The 22,500-nt window shown below is 37.8% G+C and overlaps 1 protein-coding gene across 1 annotated transcript in view; it reads left to right on the forward strand.

Annotated features, from left to right (window-relative positions):
• The first annotated feature begins 21,824 nt into the window (after nucleotides 1-21,824).
• Nucleotides 21,825-22,500, forward strand: part of LOC119766330 — a 677-nt gene continuing 1 nt past the window's right edge. The window contains exons 1-2 of the mRNA XM_038250810.1: nucleotides 21,825-22,330; nucleotides 22,426-22,500. The exon at nucleotides 22,426-22,500 is cut by the window's right edge and continues 1 nt beyond it. Coding sequence (XP_038106738.1) covers nucleotides 21,825-22,330; nucleotides 22,426-22,500 — 581 coding nt within the window. The remainder of the gene's footprint in view (nucleotides 22,331-22,425) is intronic.

Raw genomic sequence — 22,500 nt, forward strand, 5'->3', positions numbered from 1 at the left:
CGGAAAACTACTTCTACTTGGGATTTTGTTAGTAGGGAAGGGTGATGGTCAGGATTCATCATAGAAGATGATGATGTGACCCAAATAATTGATAAGTTTTGTTTAATGAGGTGATGTATTATTCCCAAGGCAAGCAATCGGATGCTGCTGTTGAGACTATTCCCGTTTATTTGTGATTTATTTACGATTAGATGGATTATCTTAGACAGTCGGCTGTGGAAAGATAAAACCACAAAGAATGTATTTAACATGTAAGATATTAAACTCCTCGTAAAGTGTTTAGTTCGAGTGGATCATAGACGATTTCAAGTTTTAAATAGTTATAAGAATAACGACCGATTACTGATGAGTTACGAAGCTACAAGAAGGGCTTGGCAATCGCGTAGGAGAAATACTCGTTATCGTGCTCTCCGGGCTATAATGCTGAGAGTTTTTCACGCGTTTTACGGGAAACGTCTTTTTGAATTTTAAATTTATACCTCGCGAGCGTATAGCGCACCTACAAAACACATATTTTCAAATCGTAGAAATAAAACTAGGAAAAACGGCTATATCATTTATAAAACACGGCGACGAACGCGCATAACAAAACTGACCCGACGCGTTGCTCGGACTTAACTATCGGACTAAATTTGTTTATTATTATTTAACTTCATTTATTACAATGATTTTATATCATAAGCCTTAAAACATATTCGTCGGCGTGCCTTCCAATCATCGATGATATAGAAAGGACTTAATCCAGCAATACGACTTGCTTGTCTCAAAAAAATAGATTTCGGATCGTTTTTATCGAAAACTATATAAAGAGAACAAAAAAAAACACATCGACCAACGAACGCGCGAACTTAAAAAAATGAAAAAAGAAGAAGAAGATGACCAATCACCACATACACACAAACATCGACACAAAAGAGACGAAAATAACACGAAAACCCAGGACTGCGCGTCCCCAGAAGCACTACACTAATGATGCTATTATTTAGTTATACTGACCAATCACCCCATGCACACAAACAGCGACACAAAAGAGATGAATGAAACTCCCTTGAGCGTAATTCACAGAGTTTTCGTTCAAAAATTTCTCATTTTTTACTCGGTTTAAACATCAATTAAAACAGTTTCAATTAAGTAATTGTTTGAATAAGTGTTCCAAACATTTAACAAAAATTGTAAAAAAAAAATATTCATTTGTGGCCGAAGCTCATACAATCTAAAAAGTTGTTTAGTTCTTAAAATTCAGATAAAATTAGGATTTTTCATAAAGTACTGCCATTTCCAGTTACTAAATTGTAAGAGATACAATCGTGAGACATGTAAATTTATTTGGAGATATTTTACAGAAAACAACTTTATTGATCTCTGTTTTTAACCTTTAAAAATGTGTTTAAAGTTTTTGCCAATTGCAACAACATTATTATCTCCTGAGTAGTACTCTGGAATTTCAAATTTTGTTTCAGGCTTTTCATTTTGTATTTTTTTCTTGAATGAACCATTTTCGATGCCTTCCTTCTTTTTAGAATAATTGTGATTTATTTAAAGATTAAAATTTTGTTTTTTTTTTTTAATTTAGCAATTGCTTATTTTTCCAAATACGGTTTATTCAATAAAATTTCACTCAGGTACCAGATTGTGTACCATCCTAAACTGAAGTGAAAAAGATACCATTATTGTGAATTCAACTTTTAGCAATAAATAGTCTAATAGAAAAAAAACATGAATATTTTTTTTTGAATCCTTTTTTTGCAATGTCCAAATAATAACCTACAACGTTTCTGAAGACATCAAATCGATCAGAATAATCCCTTGTCTATTTTGTATGACCACTGGTACACCAATCTACCTGAAATTTTCAGGGGTTGTTTGTACATATAAAACTAGCATCTTGCCAAAATATGAGCACTCTAGGTCAACGGGAAGTGGGGTGAATCGGGACACAACGTTTAAAGGTTCAAAAACGTCAAAAATATTAAAAATGCTGTAACTTAGGCCAAAATCTATTTAATTTAACAAATTCAAAATGCATCTGAAAAAGTTTGAAAAATTCAACAAAATGCAGGGTAGAGCATCCCAATTGGTTAAATCCAAAGGGAGTTATTGGCATTTTAATGAAAAAATAGCACAATTTTCAAACTCAAATAAAAAAATGTTCCATCCAGATATCAACTTGGTTCGACCTGCAGCTTGAAAGGGACATTTGGGACTACCATCAGAGACTGAAAACGCTTTGGGTAAGGCAGTTTAACATATTAAATAGACACTTTTTCTTTTAGTGATATTTTTGGTTGTAAATTTTTGCTCGGGGACCCCCAAAATCAAATTTTCCGGTGATAATTTTATCATAATCGTATTCTTGAGACAATTTTACAATAGAAACATGTATAAAAATGTGTATTTTCATCCATTTTAACCCTTTGAGAAATAAAAGTTAAAAAAAAGTTGCCTTCTTCTGGTGACATCTAGTATCCTTGGAAACAAACTTGATTTCCAATAAATGTGATACAAAGATTTTTTTAACTTTAATTTTTAAAGGGTTAAAATGGATGAAAATAAACATTTTTATGTTTGTTTTTATTGTGAAATTTTCTCAAGAATACGAATATGATTAAATTATCACGTTATAGTGGACTCGCTGCTCTTAAAGTAATGAAATAAACAATTCGTAATTTTTAAAAGATAAAGTAATTAGTTTCACAACAAAGCTGCATAAAAGAACGCTTTTTTCTAATGAAAATTTAAACAAAGTTTCATCACTTCGCCAATTATCAAAATTGATCGAAACATGCATTTTATCTATCACTTGCTACTGACAACGTGTCACGTCACATTAGTGCCGAGGTCAAATCCAAAGGTTGTCTCTATGCACTAGGTAGGTCTTCGAATGTCCGGGGCAGTGGATTCTTCATCGCTGCTTCTGCTTCCAGTCTCCAGGTTTATCGAACACCGATAAACGCCCCCATTCTCGTTATCCAAATTTTCCGAAAATAGTCACTACCGTCCTCGGGAACATAGATTTTCTGAGAATAAAAGCATGTTTGTCCTATGTGATATTTGCCGCTTGAAAAGTACTTCCATTTGTTCTTTTCGTATTTTATGAAACCATCTGCAAATGAGACAAATATTCAATCAAAAGAATCCCAAACATTTGATGGCAGGAATGAATGATTCTCTGCCTGTCTCTCTCGCAAAAGCTGCCAGTTGCCCTGTCCGTTCGTCGAAGTGTTGTGATGTGTCTCATAAACTATGCAAGCCGTTCGAAATGTTTGGTATCGATTTGCCAGAGAAGCCAACAACATCGGCTGCAGCAACAGCACTAGCATCGTTTTGCCGACCCGAAATTGCCAACCAGAGGGCTCTGTACATGGATGCGTTGCCCCTGCCTGTATGCAATGCTAGACGAGGCGCGTAGCTGAGGCGTTAAAGAACTTGAGCGGCCTTCGAAAGCTGCCGGCGGCTGCTGTTTGAACATCACACCAACATCTACCACGCCTACAATAACAGCTGGCTGGTTGGTCTGGCCAATGTGGATAGGAGAAATGTGTACCACAGTGCATGCTTAAATAAGACATTTTACTGCAAATTGAATTTCTGACATGTTTGCGATGTGATCCACTTGTCAGAAATGGTGCCTTCGATATCCGGGTCGGGGCAGTTTGAGGCCGGAAAAGTATCGAGATGGTATACTGACTAAGAATTTAAACAAGTACTTAAAGCTATATTTTGGAACAGAAAAAATAAACCTTCCAGACTTTCAAATAGAAATATTACTGGGTTCAACCGATGTGGAACGCGAGAAGTATTTTTTTCCTGGCAAAGGAAACGAATAAACAATCAACGCATATATTACGCCAATATTTACGATCGACAAGTGAATCGTTCTTTCGTAGAGTAGTGTGGGGGGACCGCGGGATCCAGATGTGCCAACCAGTAAATATGCTGGCTTGATGTAGTCAGGGTGGTTGTGAATGTGAATAATATTTCGATGTTAATTTAATTAAACAACTTTTTTTTTAATACTTGCTATTGTTATCAATAAGATATTATAAAAATAGAAGCATGAAAACAAGTCCTGGAAATGTGTATGTATTCAACAAGTTGTTACGAAGCCACCCTATTTACAAAACAGGTTTTTTATGCTTGGGCTGTCCTTTACATTTTTATCAGTAAGTGTGCATTAGAGTGTAACAAAAATGACTTTTTGGCGGGCATTCAAGGGCTTGTTCCGGTGGGCATACTGAGCCCAAATCCAAAATATGAGCTTGATTGGACGTAACAGGAGCTGGCGCTCCGCCCTTCAATTTTAAATGGGATTTAACCCGTAAAAAAAGATTTTTTTAAGAATGTCTGTTTTTGAGGCATTTTGGCCACTGAAGCGTTTATTTTCAACATCATTGGCGTGTAGGCCAGATCCTTGCGCATCTTTTGGTATATATAACATTGAAATTTGGAGCACCCTGGAGCTCGGTACAGACCTTCAAAGTTTTGCATTTTTTCGAAAAATCGGTCCCGGTGAAAAAATGCAAAACTTTGAAGGTCTGTACCGAGCTCCAGGGTGCTCCAAATTTCAATGTTATATATACCAAAAGATGCGCAAGGATCTGGCCTACACGCCAATGATGTTAAAAATAAACGCTTCAGTGGCCAAAATGCCTCAAAAACTGACATTTTTTAAAAAATCTTTTTTTACGGGTTAAATCCTATTTAAAATTGAAGGGCGGAGCGCCAGCTCCTGTTACGTCCAATCAAGCTCTTATTTTGGATTTGATCTTAGTATGCCCACCGGAACAAACCCTTGAATGCCCGCCAAAAAGTCATTTTTGTTACATCCTAGTGTGCATACAACGGTATTATATTTCGGTGACTGTTTGGGGGTCATACATTTACGTTCATTGTTAATGACGGAAATTTTATTCGTTGATATGCACTGAAAGAAAGGCTCATTGTATTATCACATGTTTTCCACATGAATCCGCCCCATACGATTTAGCATGTGAATGTCATGTGTAAATCACTTCAAAAGAATCCATCGCGCGACGCATCAAATTCAAATGAAAAACACGTGAAATTAACGTGACTACTCACTTGAATATGCAATGAAACCCTTGTGAGTGCCAAATGAAATTCCATTGATTTTCGAGTGATTTGTTTGTTGGATATAATAAAAATTACGCAAATAAATATAATTTTTTTTAATTTTCGTTTTTCATGGATTTATTTTTATTCTCTTTTTTTACAAAAATATACAACACTAATTTTTTCACATCACATCATTTTCACACGCGAATCCAACACAGTTATTTTTGTTAATGTTCATCCGCCCAGCAAAAGCCACATCTTCCTGCAAAATCAGGTGAGGACAGCTAAAATGTTCGGTGCGCACCATGGAACCACATCGGCTTTCAGAAAGCCTTTTGGAGGCTGCCGGATCTTGATTGCCTGTAAAAGTGACAGAAAATTTTGCTAAAATATTGAAATTAATATAAATTACAGCTTTGTTAGTACCTACCACGATTATACGATCAGTTATTTTTATAAATTTCGTTCTAATTGCAATTTATTTGCAATAAACATAATTTAAAACGTATAGCTCGAACTTTGAGCTCTTGCCAATCGCCATCTTATTTTAAAAACTGATTGGCTATTTCTCGAGACTCGGCTTTCAATACCAAAACATGTGTTTCTAACGTGAATTTCACTTCAAATCAAAGGACAAGTCGATTGGGGCAAACCAAAGTGCAATTCATTCGAATCTCACGTAACTTCCACTTTAAACCCAAAGGACAAGCCGATTGGGGCAAATATAAGTGAAATTCATTTGAATCTCACATGAACACCATGCGGAAAATGAGTGAATTCTTTTTTGCCAACGATCAGCTGGCGTTGAATGATTTTCACATACATTCGATATGTAAAGCATGTGAGAGTCAAAAGAAAAGCAAGTGAAGTTATCGTGTTGGTTTTTGGAGTAGCTCACGTGAAAAAACATTTGATTATGCTATGTTGGATTTTTTAAGTGTGGGTACTGCTGACTACTGGTGGCTCTTTTTATGAACTAGTAATAATCAGCAAAATTGGCAAACTATAAGGTCTAACAACGGCTTTCACATAACGATAAGAATTGGTAATATGCATAACTTGCATAGAAAATTAGCGAACAAACAAATACTTTAGACTAAAATTGAAATTCTCATAGACAAAACATGTGAAATCGATTGCTATCTTTTACTAACTAATACTTAACAGATTAGAAAGTGGTCGTGTAGGGAAATTTTGCCGATGTCCGAAGGTAATAATCCCCTCCCAAACGCGTTGCGTAGATTCCCATCATTGTCGTGCGATTAAACAGACACTTGCCCGCCAGGAAGTCCGTCCAACTGGTGCAAAGCCTTGCCCTGTACACAATCTTCGGATTCATCGACAGTCGGAACAGCGTGTAGGCATGCAGATGACTGCAAAAAAGGGCGACCGGAAATTCCGCATCGCTGGTTATTGGGACGACACAGTTAGGTGATGGAAAGAATCCTCCATTTGGGAAAAAGTTCTCGTGGGCTTCGGCAACGGAAACGCCGGATATGTTTTTGGTCGTGACGATCATTTGCACATAAACGGCGTCCGTTTTGTCGAGACGGAAGGATAACGGTCCACCTGGAGGCCGTGTGAATGAGGGTCCAGCTGGATCTAATCCGAAGATCCGTCCCAGTTTGCCGTTGAAGTTGAAGCCAACCTGTCCGCTGATTTGAGCCCCCAAGCTGTGACCCACCAAGGTAACCGACAACGGTGGGATTCCCAAGTCAAGCAGCGTTTGGATAAACTTGGTCATGTACCCAGAAACAACCAGCGTTTGTTTGACCGACTCAAGATAGTTCAAATGGGCCAGGTTTGCCCATCCAACGCCACACACGTTGGTGTCGAAAAACGTCAGCGCGTCACGTGCCATATCTTGAACCCAAATCTTCGTAACATTATCGGTCCACCCGTGAGTGATGAACATTATCGGTTTGCTGGCATCGATTTTCACCTTTAAGTCAGGATCATTCAGAAAAGTTTGTCGTAATTTAGTTGAATTTCTGAAAGAAATGTTACGTTTAACTTAAAGCTTATTTGTAAAAATAAAACATACTTACCTATTGCCACAAAAAAACGTAACTTCTCTCTCAACTGGGCCAATAATGTCCACATTTGTAAAATAGTTCACATCGTTGTTGACAAGCTTCACCGTAGTGTCCAACAGCTCCGGTAGGTTGTTATCGGCACTAGTGTTGAACAGCTCCAGTAGTCCGCAGTCTACTCGAGTGACGGTGACTAATAACGCAGCAGCGATAAGCGCGACTCGCTGTGACGGTTTCATAATGAATGGAATTCTTAGTCCTATCGATTATCAAAAAATAGTGGAGTTCCGTCAACCAATGTTTCGATCCGAATGCTAGTGTAGTGATGATCAGGGAGGTGATATTTATACGAATAGATATCGAAACTCTCTATGCAACAGAGAATAGTCTCGGTTGTCATTCTGAATTAAGGAATGTGCACGTTGTAAAGCACGGACTACATATACGTACGTGCTATTTTAATTGTTTAATTATTTATTTTCATTCATCTGACAATGTTTGTCGTAATAAATAAAACCATGAGTACGGATGATTTTATGGTGCAAACGGATAGATGATTCCCGAGCAGACGGAAATAACTTGGGACGGTCAGTTTTTGATATTGTGAGAAGATCGAAATATGTTATTGGGATGATCGGATTAGTTGTTAAATAACAAAGATTTGTTCGAAGAATAACTTAAACTGTTGTTATGTTGTTATTGCATTAACAAAACAATAACACAGAAGGAATCATGAAGGAATAACAAGATTTGTTATTTTGTGCGGAGAGGAGGAGCAGTATAATAACAAAAAATGTTTTTGAACTGGTATGTCTCCATAACAAAAAATATTATTGTTTTGGTGTATTTGCCATTTGCAAATAAACCTGCGATGGCAAATGACAAAAAACCATAGCGAAGCCCTCGTTTGATTTATTTCTTTACAGTTACAGAATTCACTTTAATGATGTATGAAGCAATTGTAGATTTTGTACAAACGAACAATTTTGTAGAACATTGTTTTGTTCAAAAGTGAATGCTGCTGACACTAGAGCGTAAACAATGTCCAAAAATGCCACCATCGCCGTCCCTCACACGGATTAAAAAGAGTTCCCAAAATCGTGAACAAGCGTTCATGAAAATGGGAACCACGAACAAAGTGTCAAATCCCATGGTACGATTTTGAAAAACGTACCATGGCATTTGAACACTTTGTTCGTGGTTCCCATTTTCATGAACGCTTGTTCTCGATTTTGTGAACTCTTTTTTCTCTGGCACTCGTGATGGTGAGGGGATTTTTGTTTACGCTCTAATGTTAACAGGATTCAGTTTAGAACAAAAAAATGTTCTACAAAGTTGTTCATTAGTAAAATATCTGCAAGTGCTCCATACATCTTTATAGTAAATTCCTTAACTGGAAGGAAATAAATGAAAAAAGCTTTTTGGAGGCCCATCGGCAAATACCTCCCCTGCTAGTCAGGGCTGCAGAGTCGGGTACCTTCAAGCGACTTTGAATCCATACTTTGAAGACAACTCCGACTCTGGATGCAGGATATGACTCCAAGTAAAAGTTGCTGAAAATTAGCTGAATCCGATGCCATCTCCGAGGTCTCACTCCAGCTCGAACTTCAACATCAGCTCCGACTTACTCGCTCTGTGAAAATAATAACAGTTTTTGTTATTCACATTTCAAAAATACAACACAATTTAAAAAAACAACAACTTTCAAAAATTAATTTTATCAGATTAATTTAAGCTTAAGGACCCCATTTCATGGTCAAATAAATGACCACGATAAATTGGTCAAAATTATTCCATAGTTCTAGCCAATTTTAGTTAAGTCCCTTAGGGGGTATATCAAATAATTTAAAAAAAAACAACTTTCAAAATTTCAACTTTTTAGAACAATTTTAGCTTAAGGACCCCATTTCATGGCCAAAATAATGACCCCGATGAAAATGGTCAAAATTATTCCATAGTTCAAGCCAATTTTAGTTAAGTCCCTTAGGGGGTATATCAAATAATTAAAAAAAATCAATTTTCAAAATTTCAACTTTTTATAATAATTTTAGATAAAGGTTACCATTTTATGGCCAAAATAATGACCCCGACGAAATTGGACAAAATTGTTCCAAAGATCTAATTATATTTAACAAAAAAAAATAATAATAATAACAGATTGTGTTATGGACACTTAACAACTTTTCCATTTGTGCGATTTATGGTAATTTTATTTCTAAGTCAGAATACCATACGAATAACAAATCTTGTTTTTAGGAGAATTTTTGGAATGTATAACATTTCCTCTTATTAGCGTGTTATTAAACATTTTCAATATAATATCACTTCAATACCTTGTTATTTTATCAGAAACTGTTAGTATTTTTTTATCTTGAAGTTGAAGTTCAGGATAAAATAAAAACACTTTTTGTTATTTTAACAGGATTTGTTATTGAAATATTATTAATTTTGCACAGAAAAAAATTGTGTAAATTTGGAAGGTGTAATTTTGGAAGGTTGAATATTACCTCTTTTATGATGGAATTTTACCTCAATTTAGACTGAAAAAGTGACATTACAACAGAATAGTGGTAAAATTACACATTTTCAGAGGTAAAATTACACATTTTTTCTGACATAAAAGATGTACCCCTTCCCAGATGTAATTTTACCATGATTTTTTTTTCTGTGTGTTATTACCGTCTGCCCGGGTTCACCAAGTTCAAACAAATATTCTACTGCTGGGAAGGCTCGGATCATACTGGTAACTGGTTCGTTGAAACCAAAGGCTGTACGGTGAAATCTGCGCGCGCTAATAGCGTTGAATCACGTAGCGTTCTTTGCAGTGTGCGGAAGTTGATAAGAGAGCGTAGTTGGCTTCGCCGTTCAACATGGTAAGCAACGGAAGATACGCCTGGATATTCAGCTGGATCAAGCTGGATACGGCGGCAAATTAGCTGCACACGTTCGGTTCGCAAAATCCAAGTTAGCTGGTACAGAGATTTTAAGCAGTACGGATCTCGAAAGTCCTTCGAAGTTTTGGAAATATTTCAGTTAAAAATTATGTGAAACCGTTCCCGAAAAGTTATTAGCAATTCAATAAAATCACTTTTGAACAAACTAAGCATGAAAAGACATATTGTTGTCTGTTCGTGGATTTTTTGTGAAATTAATAAAAATGGTGAATTAATTTTTTTTTTCGATTTAGGTAAGGCTATAATCCTGCTCTGAAAATTAACTTTTTAGTTAAAGCTCGAAAACCCACCTTCATGTATACATATCGACTCAGAATCGAAAACTAAACAAATGTCTGTGTGTATGTGTGTGGGTACTGGGTATGTGTGTGTGTGTGTATTGTGTGCGTATGTGGCCAATAATCTCACTTAGTTTTCTCAGCAATGGCTGATTCGAATTTGACCAAGCCAGTTGCATTTGACTTCGTTAAGGGTCCCATACGGTGCTATTGAATGGTTTGAAGTTTCGATAAGTAGTTCAAAAGTAATATAATAATAAAAATGTGTTTTCGCATTTTTTTTTTTTTTTATGTTGAATAAATGGTAGGAAATCGCACCAAATATCATCATGTTATATATCGTTGGTTAGGTATTCAAAAGACCTTTCCAACGAGTCCAAAACAACCCTGCCTCGAGTTATGCCCATTTAAGGGATATTTATGTACTTTTTTGTAGCCGGATCTCACTTAAATGTATGTAAACAATGACCGAATCTATTATAATTATCCGACCTATCGTTGGTTAGGTAAGTAAAAGACCTTTCTAACGAGTCCAAGATATTGAAAATCTGGCAACCCTTTCTTGACCACTAAAGTGATATATATTTATATATATATATGTACTTTGGTATTCCGGATCTAAAGAAATCTTATTACTCATTGTTGGTAAAGAGTGAGGAAGGCATCAACCGCATAGGTGGATCAAGTTAGCTTAAAAAAATTAGGCAATAATCCAAAAACAAACTGTATATCAATACTTTCGAAGGTGTGTCAAATTTACAACCTTTTTCCCCTGAAAAATCGATCGCCTATTACCAAACGAGCTCTTAATTCTCTGTTCTGCTTTTAACCACATTTTCCTCCATTGTCGGCGGCGCGCCATAATTTCAAATATTGGTCCAAAATAATTTGCGAACACAAAGAATCGTATAACGATTTCCTTCTTTCTCCCACCCTTCCTCCAAACCAGTCACGAGAGGAGTGAAATATGTTTTTCTTCAGTTTTCCATCTTTCCCGGTCAATCAACGAGCGGCACGAAAACGGCCAACCGAAAAAAAGAAATGCTGTGGGAAAGCGTGACGATGGTTGTTCGGGATTGAAAGTGAGAGGGGAAAGGGGCATCGTTTGAGCATATTTATGTAAAGAGAAAATTCGTTCCCTTTCATCCTCAAACACCGTTTTTTTTTTTTGTTCATTCAAGCCGGCTGCGTGCCTCCACTTTATGCATTTTCCCGGTATGTTGGCAGTTGGGTGGGAAACAACAAAAAAAAGTTGGTCAAAACCGGGTTATTGCGAAAAATGGTGCGTGCCAGCAGTTTTCACTCCTTTTTCCCCTCCCGGCGACCACTTCTCGTTTGAACGGACGAAATAATTTATGAGTCGGCCGAATTCCCTTTCGCCAAACATTAGCGATGATGGATGGGAGCAAAAATGAAGCATTGCATGGTCATAAAATTTCATTAACAATTTCGTTGAAATCGAAACCGGGCGAACATGGGCGGGCACGTGTACCTCTACATACCGTTTGAAAGCGTCGAGACCGAATGTTTGTTTTTCGGAGCTGTTTACCAGCCCCCAAATTGCGTGCCAAAGTGGTTGGCAAGGGGTTGTCGAAAATACCAAGCAATTGCAGGTTTGTTCAGGCGTTGCACTATAAATAGACATTTTTTCGTTATTTGTTTGGTAAAAATTCCCTCAGTTGTTGCAAAATCCTTTACGAAAAATGCAGGATGGTATGTCTCTCCCAAAACATACAAAAATCATTTATTGAACTGTTTTTTAATGTGTTTAATTTTTGAAAAAGTAATCAAGAAACACACAGTAGTTCGATGCCTCTGTGCTCTCTTGTATTAAGCTTGCTGATTTTCCTATCTAGTTAGCATAAGAGAGCACAGAGGCATCGAGTTGCTCCGACCACTCTTCAATTTTCGTGAAACTTTGCTCTAAGGGGAAATTTTGGTCCCTGATTACAAATCTGAGGTCCATTTTTCGATATCTCGTGACGATAGGGCGGTATGACCCTTTTAATTTTTCTGGATTTTTACTAAGACACGTTTTCAGTGATTTGTAGCTCGAAACCGTGAAAATATAGAAATTTTGTGTTAAATGGACTTTTGTGTAAAACATCAAAAAAAGTTTAAAAATAGTTTTAAAATCAATACCATTTCCTGTAACTCATCTGCACAGCAAAAAATCCGATGGTAAAATCGCATGCAAAAGCATGCACATCACCTTCGTCAAAAAAGACACTTAGTGTGTAATAACTGCATGTACAATTTTTGTTAATTTAATAAAGTTGTTAATACAAAAAAAGTTACAACCGACGAGATTCAAATCCAGCACCATCAGTAAGGACTGGCGCTTAGCCCGCTCGGACATCAGACCGATAAGGAATGCAACGGATGAACGCTACTATTTTTGTTGTTTGTATCAAATCGTGAGACATGTCATTTTATGGGAAATTTAATGTTCTTTTCGAGTCACAACAATCGTCCAATTTGCCATTCTTATGCAAAAATAGCTGAAATTTTCGAAAAAAATATTTTCAAGAGCACACAATTGAGTATTAGGGGTTAAAAATTTGATAAACTGATCAAAAATGGCCAAAATCATCACTTTTTCAAAAAACTTTTTTGTAAAATTCTGATAACTCGTAAAAAATACATACAAACTTATTAGGTATGTTTATCAAATATTTAGTTTTTGTCTGCGCTTCAACTTTGTAAAACATTACTATACGCTAAAAAAAACCCGGCGATGTTACAAAAACACGTAATTTTAAAATGATGAATATATGAACAAATTACCCTTCTGGGTTATCTGAGATTCGAAAAGTACATTAAATTTACCATAAAATGACAAAAATCAAATCAAATTATTCGCTCTACAGCATTGCCTTGGCGTTCTCGATTGCGAGATTCCTACTCGAAACTAGGTGTTCGAAGGCTTGATTGTTGAGGCAATTGCAAACCTCTTTTTACACCTTAGCTTCCATCCACCCCGGGATTCGAACTGACGACCTTTGGATTGTTAGTCCAACTGCCTACCAGCGACTCCACCGAGGCAGGACCCAGGGAGACGACTCCTACACCTGGACTGAGCTAACGACCTAACCTTTTTAGGTTAGTCCGGGGCCAACATTTACTTCCCGTCCGACGGAAGGCGTGATCAGACAAATCTCGTCTCGAAAAATGCCACCGGGACCCGTCTGGGATCGAACCCAGGCCGACTGGGTGAGAGGCAATCACGCTTACCCCTACACCACGGTCCCCGGCCATAAAATGACATGTCTCACGATTTTTGACGTTGAGTAACGGAAAATGGCAGTGATTTTAAATCTATTTTTTCGTAATTTAAAGACGCAACATTTGGTAGCCAAACATGTTTAGATCATCGCTGAAATGTTTAAGTTATCGCAGTTTTAGTGAAAAAAGTCGTTTTTTTTTGCCGATTTCGTCATTAACCCGTTTTTGCGTGCGGCGCGTCGAAAAACAAAAATTTTGTTTTCAAAAAATCGTATATCAAAATATTGAAAACATAACTTCACCGTTTTTTTTGTAATGTAAAATTTACCGAGGAATCTGATAAAAACATTTCCAGACATAGGCTTTTTGGTCCCGAGACCTTCAAAAGAGAATTTTAAGTTTTCATTTGACCTTTTCATTGATAGGCTAGATACTTGAAACTTTCAACTATTTTTCCAAAAGTCTATCTAATATCCTTTCGGTTGAGCTCAAGACAGCTAAAATCGGTTGAAATGGCGCGGAGTTATGATTTTTTGAAAAATGTCTTTTTTGCAAAAATCGACGAAAATTGCCATTTTCCGAACCACACAGCGTATAGGTCACCCTAATGGTCAAACAAAAAAAAATACGAGTCTTATTATTTCGGCCAAGAAACCCCCAGAAAAATGTTGAACCCGATCGATTTTTTTTTCGAATCATGCTGTGTTCGTGGGGAATTGCTGTGTTATCCTAAATCCAATATTTTCCAATACAGAAGTTTAAAATAAAAATGATGCAAAAATGAAGAAAACAGGGGCTTGGCCATTTTAAGTTTGTTTTGGTCATTTTCATATGTGAGACCTGATTTTTCAACTTATAAAATATTTTCATTGGAAGGCTCGTTCAATTTCCTTAAAAAAATGCTTTTGGCGGCTATTTCTACAAACAAAAATTGAAAGAAAAAAAGTGGACTCATTTTTAAATTTGATTTTTAAACTTCAGGAAGCTCGTCAAATTTCCTACAAGTTTGTCTTTGGCTACTTTTTGATACGATGCAAATGCTTCGAGATACAGCAATGTTTAAATTACGAAACACAAACATATTTAAATTACTTACGCCCTTCTCAAATATCATTCTCGAGTGCAACTAGCTCCAAATATACGACATGGGACTATCTTTTTAAGAACCTCGCTTCACAAGCTAAATATTGTTCTTTGATCAATTTTAGGACTCTGGGCCAAAAATATGAGCAAATTCAGTCTATGAAAAACCCAATTGCAATACATAAATCCAAATATTCACAAATGTGAGTTTCTCATTGGAAATTGAATGCTCTACAACTTTGGAGTCGTGTGGTGTTCGTTGGATCGATCGGAGAGTGAATCGACGCGCGCGAATCCGCGGGAAAGTGGTGGAAAGTTCTCGAAATCATTGAAAAAGGGGTTGCAGTGTGCCCAGAGAAGTTGGGCCATCAGTCGTGTGGTGTTCGTTGGATCGATCGGAGAGTGAATCGACGCGCGCGAAGCCGCGAGAAGTAGATTGGAAAAGAATTGAAATAGAGATTCGCATCGTTGAATTATATATTATATTTTCATTTCGTTTTGAAAGCCCATCCCATAGCATCGTTGCTCGGATGGCACGCCGGCGGTAAGAAGTTAAACATAAAAATTGTACATCACGGAATAATACGTTAATTCAAAATTCATTTCGTTTTGAATGTCCTTCCCAAAGCATCGTTGCTCGGATGGCACGCCGGCGGTAAGAAGTAAAAATTACGCGATTGATAAGACCTTCTCATAGCGTCGTAGCTCGGAAGGCAACGATTGTTTCACTTTCTGGTCATATCATCTACCAAGATGAATCCTGACCTTTCCTTTCCTTCCCCTACTAACACAATTCCCCCCACTTCCCGTGATGCTTGAAGGAGATGCTGTGGATTCAACGGTCTCATGCGGTGTCAACAGGTATAGAGCGACAAACTCTGTGTCTGATGAGTCTGCAACTTCAACTATCGGACTAACATTCCTACCTTTGTTGAACTGCATCTCCTTGGGGGGGGGCGCCGGTATTGACTCAAAGCAGAGATCTTCAGGGGTTATACAGTGAGGATGATTAGCTCCCACTACTCATCTGTTGGTTCATTGTGTAACTTCAGCTGATCCGTCAATAACGGAGTAGCAGCTCATTGGCAGTCAACCATGCTCATGCTCATGCTCATGCTCAAATTGAATGCTCTACAACTTTGTCGAACATGCCAAACCTGTAAAACTTGATGCTGAAAAGTGATTAGCGATTTTGTATTTTGGGCTTGATGCTCAAAATAACCTAATATACCGTTTTCCGCTTGTGAAGCGAAGGGTATTTTTTTCTGGGCTCCCCAGTGTCCATTTCCTGATAACGAGCCATTTTTATCAATTGAAACTTTTTAATTTTAAAATAAAATGAATGCATTTGTTTCAATTTTGATTATGCCATTTCATCCTTTTAAGCTCTTCAAGTCCCCGATTCAAACGCAAATTAAAAATAAAACGCTTCCCATTGTATCCATTTCCCGCTCTCGAGCAGCTCCTTGTTCCAGAATGAAATCACACGCTACCAAGCCAACATTTTTAATAATTACTTCCCATGAATCACTCCACAGACCGGCTGCAATCACTCAATCACTTCCAGGCACCAGGACAAAAGAACTACAAAATGGTTAAAGTTTCCGCCCACCCCTCCCCACCTGAAGGACGGTCAGGCTCAATTAAAAATCCAGGCGGCAGGTTGGGGGTGGCTGAGTTGGTCACCTCCTGGCACCTCATTACGTCACCCACTTTTGCGTGCACCTGCTGCTCACCGCTCGTTGGTTCGACGAGAATCGCAATAATTTATGACAGCATGGACGCGCGAAATGAGTGCAACCACGTGGATGGCGCGGCGCGTGAGTGCTCATAAGCCAATTGAGCAGTTCTCTACGGAATCGGTCTTTTTTCTTTAATTTTAATTTTTGTATTTTTTAATCCGGCTGAAACTTTTTTGGTGCCTTGGGTATGCCCAAAGAAGCCATTTTGCATCATTAGTTCGTTCATATAATTTTCCATACAAATTTGGCAGCTGTCCATACAAAAATGATACGTGAAAATTCAAAAATCTGTATCTTTTGAAGGAATTTTTTGATCGATTTGGTGTCTTCGGCAAAGTTGAAGGTATGGATATGGACTACACTGAAAAAAAAATGATACACGGTAAAAAAATTTTTGGTGATTTTTAATTTAACTTTTTGTCACTAAAACTTGATTTGCAAAAAAACACTATTTTAATTTTTTTTTATTTTTTGATATGTTTTAGAGGACATAAAATGTCAACTTTTCAGAAATTTCCAGAATGGGCAAAAAATCTTTGACCGAGTTATGATTTTTTGAATCCATACAGATTTTTTCAAAAAATCGAAATAGTGGTCGCAAAAATTTTTCGACTTCATTTTTCGATGTAAAATTGAATTTGCAATCAAAAAGTACTTTAGTGAATTTTTGATAAAGTGCACCGTTTTCAAGTTATAACCATTTTTAGGTAACTTTTTTGAAAATAGTCGCAGTTTTTCATTTTTTTAAATTAATGCCCATGTTTGCCCACCTTTGAAAAAAATATTTTCGAAAAGCTGAGAAAATTCTCTGTATTTTGCTTTATTGAACTTTGTTGATACGACCTTTAGTTGCTGAGATATTGCCATGCAAAGGTTAAAAACAGGAAAATTGATGTTTTCTAAGTCTCACCCAAACAACCCACCATTTTCTAATGTCGATATCTCAGCAACTATAGGTCCGATTTACAATGTTAAAACATGAAACATTCGTGAAATTTTCCGATCTTTTCGAAAAAAATATTTTCAAAAATTTAAATCAAGACTAACATTTTAAACGGGCCAAACTTTCAATATTACGCCCATTTGAAATGTTTGTCTTGATTTAAAAAAAAATTTTCGAAAAGATCGGAAAATTTCACGAATGTTTCATATTTTCACATTGTAAATCGGACCATTAATTGCTGAGATATCGACATTAGAAAATGGTGGGTTGTTTGGGTGAAACTTAGAAAACATCAATTTTCCTGTTTTTTAACCTTTGCATGGCAATATCTCAGCAACTAAAGGTCGTATCAACAAAGTTCAATAAAGCAAAATATAGAGAATTTTCCCAGCTTTTCAGCAATAGTTTTTTCAAAGGTGGGCAAACATGGGCACTAATATTAAAAAATAAAAAACTGCGACTATTTTCAAAAAAGTTACCTAAAAATGGTTATAACTTGAAAACGGTGCACTTTATCAAAAGTTCACTAAAGTACTTTTGATTGCAAATTCAATTTTACATCGGAAAATGAAGTCGAAAAATTTTGCGACCAATATTTCGATTTTTGAAAAATCTGTATTGATTCAAAAATCATAACTCGGTCAAAGATTTTTTGCCCATTCTGGAAATTTCTGAAAAGTTGGCATTTTATGTCCTCTAAAACATATCAAAAAATAAAAAAAATTAAAAATAGTATTTTTTGCAAATCAAGTTTTAGTGACAAAAAGTTAAATTAAAAATCACCAAAAATTTTTACCGTGTATCATTTTTTTCAGTGTAGTCCATATCCATACCTACAACTTTGCCGAAGACACCAAATCGATCAAAAAATTCCATCAAAAGATACAGATTTTTGAATTTTCACATATCATTTTTGTATGGACAGCTGCCAAATTTGTATGGAAAATTATATGAACGAACTAATTATGCAAAATGGCTTCTTTGGGCATACCGAAGGCACCAAAAAAGTTTCAGCCGGATTAAAAAATACAAAAAAAATCGAATGACCGAAATCTCAGAGAATTGCTCAATTATAATTATTTTAAAAGCTTCTTTCTCCACCAACAACAACATTAATCATTTGTATCGGATGGCGCTTGAGGAGCTTTGTGTTTGCTGCCACAGTAAGTTTGCTAGCAATAATTGCATGCGCCTCATTTAGCAGGTGAAACATTGCTCGCATTTATCGCCCTGGGAAACGGTAGCAAAAAGCAAGTATAAGCCGTTGGTACTAGCAATAGTGGCCTAATCAGGGACATATCCAAAAAACCGGGAGGTTTGCAGGGTCTATACCACCCTCTACCACCGTTCTGGATTGTGTCCTCACTCGCTGTTCAAAATCAATCTCCCAGAAGGCCCGGTACACCCCACCGCGAACAAACGCCGCAATCTACTGTCTATAATTATCTGACAGTAGCGGTGTGAATCTGCACCAGATTTCCCCGTGCCAGTTGACCTAGCCGGCACTCGAGGGATAAACATACCAAATTGATCCCTTCACCACCGTTGCTGCCAGAAGGGACTCATCTCATTACACTGCACTGACTGTTATGCCGCGGACATGAGCTTGGAGGCCGCCCTGCCGGCCACCACTAAGCAAGGGATTGTCAGAAGGTCTGGCAGTGACGCCCCCCTGCGGAAACCAGTGCCACTGTCGATTAGTCGTTGCAAGCGCGCTAAACATATTCCGTCCGAACAAGTGAAGTGTTTGAGCGTTGCGTACGTGAAATTACACTTCACTTCATCCGCCACTAACATGGCGTGATTTGATGCCCACGGCGCAGTCTTCAATTGCAATTGACTGCCCTTTTGGCTGGGCTGATTCTGGAAATTGGATGAGGTTCGTTTGCGTACCCTGCGTTGGCAGACTTGAAAATTTAACTTCACGTGTCAAAAAGTTTGCTACCTTGAAATTAACAAATTCAGCGTCCCACGCGACTTCATGCCACAAATTAAAGCTAATGATTCGTCACCGGGAGATCCGGCTGGTGTCCGTCATCGTCGGTCAGACACAAAAAAACAATGACGACGACAACAGTCAGCATGAAATTAGCAGATAATAGCACTTATAAGTTGCTTTTTATGTCCGACTACGTGCTACGCGTGGAAAAGCGACTTCCAGCGGAGGGAGGGAGTTGGCCACGAGAGAATCGCCTACCACTAAGCGACGTATAAACATAACTACTGCCGCCCGTGGTAGACCCTTTTTGTTTTCTGTGTCTGGGCCACATTCCGTTTCCGGAAGCATCAACCCAGATAGCCACGGACACGGAGTAGTTCCACCACCACACCGGGATGATTACATCATTAAATATACATTATCGTTTACACTTCATACCATTCCTTTGTAGCCAAAAGGGGGAGGGGGAGGGTGGCAGGGTACATACTAAACATATATGTGCTGCAAGGTCTACAAGTTTGGTGTAGTAGCACGGATATTCCCCAGTTCCTGTAGGCTCAAAGTTATGGCACTACTTTCCGAAAAAGGCCAACATTCCGGTCCGGTCCGGTCTGCAAACAATCTGCACACACGATGAATCTCATCATGCTAATGCAGGGACGTTTCGAGGGTTCATGGCATCTTAGTGAATGGACGCATATTACAATTTAATTCTTTCAATCATTAGAAATCAATATTAACTAAGGCTTCCAACTATACGGATTTTTTTCCTTACTGTACGGATTTTAGACCCTCTTCGCGGATTTTTAACAGGCCGGAATTTAATAATACGGATTTGCACGAAATTTTGACACCTTTGTTTAAAATTAAATTGCTTTTTTGATTTGGCCAAAGCTTTTGCTAATAGGATGTCAGTTTTAACCCACCGGAGGTCGCGTACGTGTACTTTGTACAAAGTTTTTAAGGGCACTTGTAAGAAAGGCGAAAACACGCGACTTCCCGAAGGTTAAAGGAAAAACTGGGTAGTTTTCCGGGTTTTTTCTCAATTCAAAGTTGATTACCGTAAAACGGGGTGACTTTGATAGGTTTGAGTTTTTTTTCGCAAAATGAAGAGTACAAATAAAATACGTACGAAATTGCATGGAATTCATTAAATTTTGAAAAGTTTAAAAAGTTAGTTAACTATTATTAAGAAAACGTTGATGAATAGCATTATTTCATATTCTCAAAGTGTCATGATTTTCTCAATGAACATGATTTCAAATCAGAAAACGAAAGCATTTTCGGATTCTTCGGACAATTTTCCACTAGGAGAAGGTAAACGAAGTTAGAAAATAATAAAAATTGTGTGTTCTTAAAACATAATGAAATAAAATTTTCAAATTTGAAGGCATTTGAAGTAGAACAAATTGTATACAAAATGTGAAAATTTTTTATTCGTGCTTCGAATTTAGTTTAAAATGCAATATGAATCGATAATTTTACAAACAAAACAAATTCCAGGTAAAATTCTGACTTTTAAAAAAATCTACATGAAATTGATATGTATTTTGTTAAAAAGCTCATAAACTTAGTTAACTAAATAACTAAACAAACACTGATTTTTTTTTGTAAAAAACTATTTCAGCAACCTTAGCGATGGTACATTCTACGCAAAAATAAAATTTGAACACATTTAACTTGATTTTAACAACAAAAACTATGACTATCAAAGTCACCCCGGTATTCAAAATAAGAATTTTCAATGCAACTATTTTTTAAACACTATTGAAAAAACTTTTTTATCAAAAAAAGTGCATGGATCTTGTGTGGCCTACCCAAGTAACATTTTTAAACATACAGGTTTTATCATGGTTCTGAAAACTCTCATGCGGCCTAAATAGGCTTTTATGGCCTACTTAATACCTAAATTGTTCTAGGGTACCCTAGTACATGTTTTAAAAATAATAGTCTTGAGAAAACCCTTACCAGTTGGAAAATATTCCAAAAATAAATTAAAATCCTATCAATGTCACCCCGGTTAACGGTATCAATAATTGTTCTATTCTATTCAACGCGGGATTGTGCCGGGAATCAGTGCAGTGTATTAGATTCCCCCTGCGGCCGGTGGATTAGCAGAAAAAGAAGATCATTCTGCTGCACAGCGGCGGCATCGTGGGAAGAAACAAAGGAAGCAAAACAAGTGATCGTTCGTGGCCTCTGCTAGTGTTTCGCTACGGGTGACGACACGCACACCATTAAGGGTCGATCGCGGTGTGTCGAAAGTGCAAAATTTTCAGGAAAAAAAAGTCGCAAAAGTTTTTGAAATTGTTGAAAATTTAAAAGTGGTTTCGGTAGCGCAAAAGCACACAACTCCAAAGCAGCAAATTTATGTTTTGCTGCTACGTTCGCTTCCGGGTATGAAGACCGTTAGGCTTCGAGACAAAAGCCCCCGTTACGGTAGCGAGAGAAAACCGGAGCTAAGTTTCGGTAGCTCTTAGGCGAACTCGTCGCCCCGAGACTAGGTAGCGCGGCCCTGATAAGGCTGCCTACCGAAAAGGGAGGATCGCGAATGGCAAGAAGATTGGAGATCCGGAACAAACGGCAGAAGCCCATTAAAAAGCAGATCACCGATTGGCGACTCGGTTCTTGGAACTGCAGGTCTCTAAACTTTCTGGGTTTCGAATTCGCTTTGGCGAAAGAGTTGCAACCCCGCAACTTCGATGTTGTGGCACTGCAGGAGGTGTGCTTGGAGGAGGAGCAGGTGCTCGACTGGCCAGGTCGACAGACCGATTCCCGGTTTTTTCTGAGCGGCGGCAAGGACAAGAAGCTGGGTACCGGCTTTATTGTGCGGGGCAAGATGCAGGATCGCGTGTTCGGCTTCACGGCGATCAGCGAGCGGATGTGCAAGTTGCGGATAAGAGGCCGTTTCTTCAACTATAGCATCATCAACGTGCACTGCCCCCACGAGGAAAAGTCCGATGATGAAAAGGAAGCATTTTACGCGACGCTGGAGGAGGTGTATGACGGCTGTCCGCGGCAGGATGTGAAAGTCATCATTGGGGACATGAACGCTCGGTTCGGAAGGGAGGAAATGTTTCGACCGACTATAGGCCCAGAAAGCCTGCACTCGGTCACGAATGACAACGGCCAACGCTGCATCGACTTTGCAGCCTCCCGGGGAATGGTGGTCAGGAGCACCTACTTTCCTCGCAAGGACATCCACAAAGCCACCTGGACATCACCTG

This window comes from Culex quinquefasciatus, chromosome 2 (assembly GCF_015732765.1).
Source record: "Culex quinquefasciatus strain JHB chromosome 2, VPISU_Cqui_1.0_pri_paternal, whole genome shotgun sequence".
Taxonomy (NCBI): Eukaryota; Metazoa; Arthropoda; class Insecta; order Diptera; family Culicidae; genus Culex; species Culex quinquefasciatus.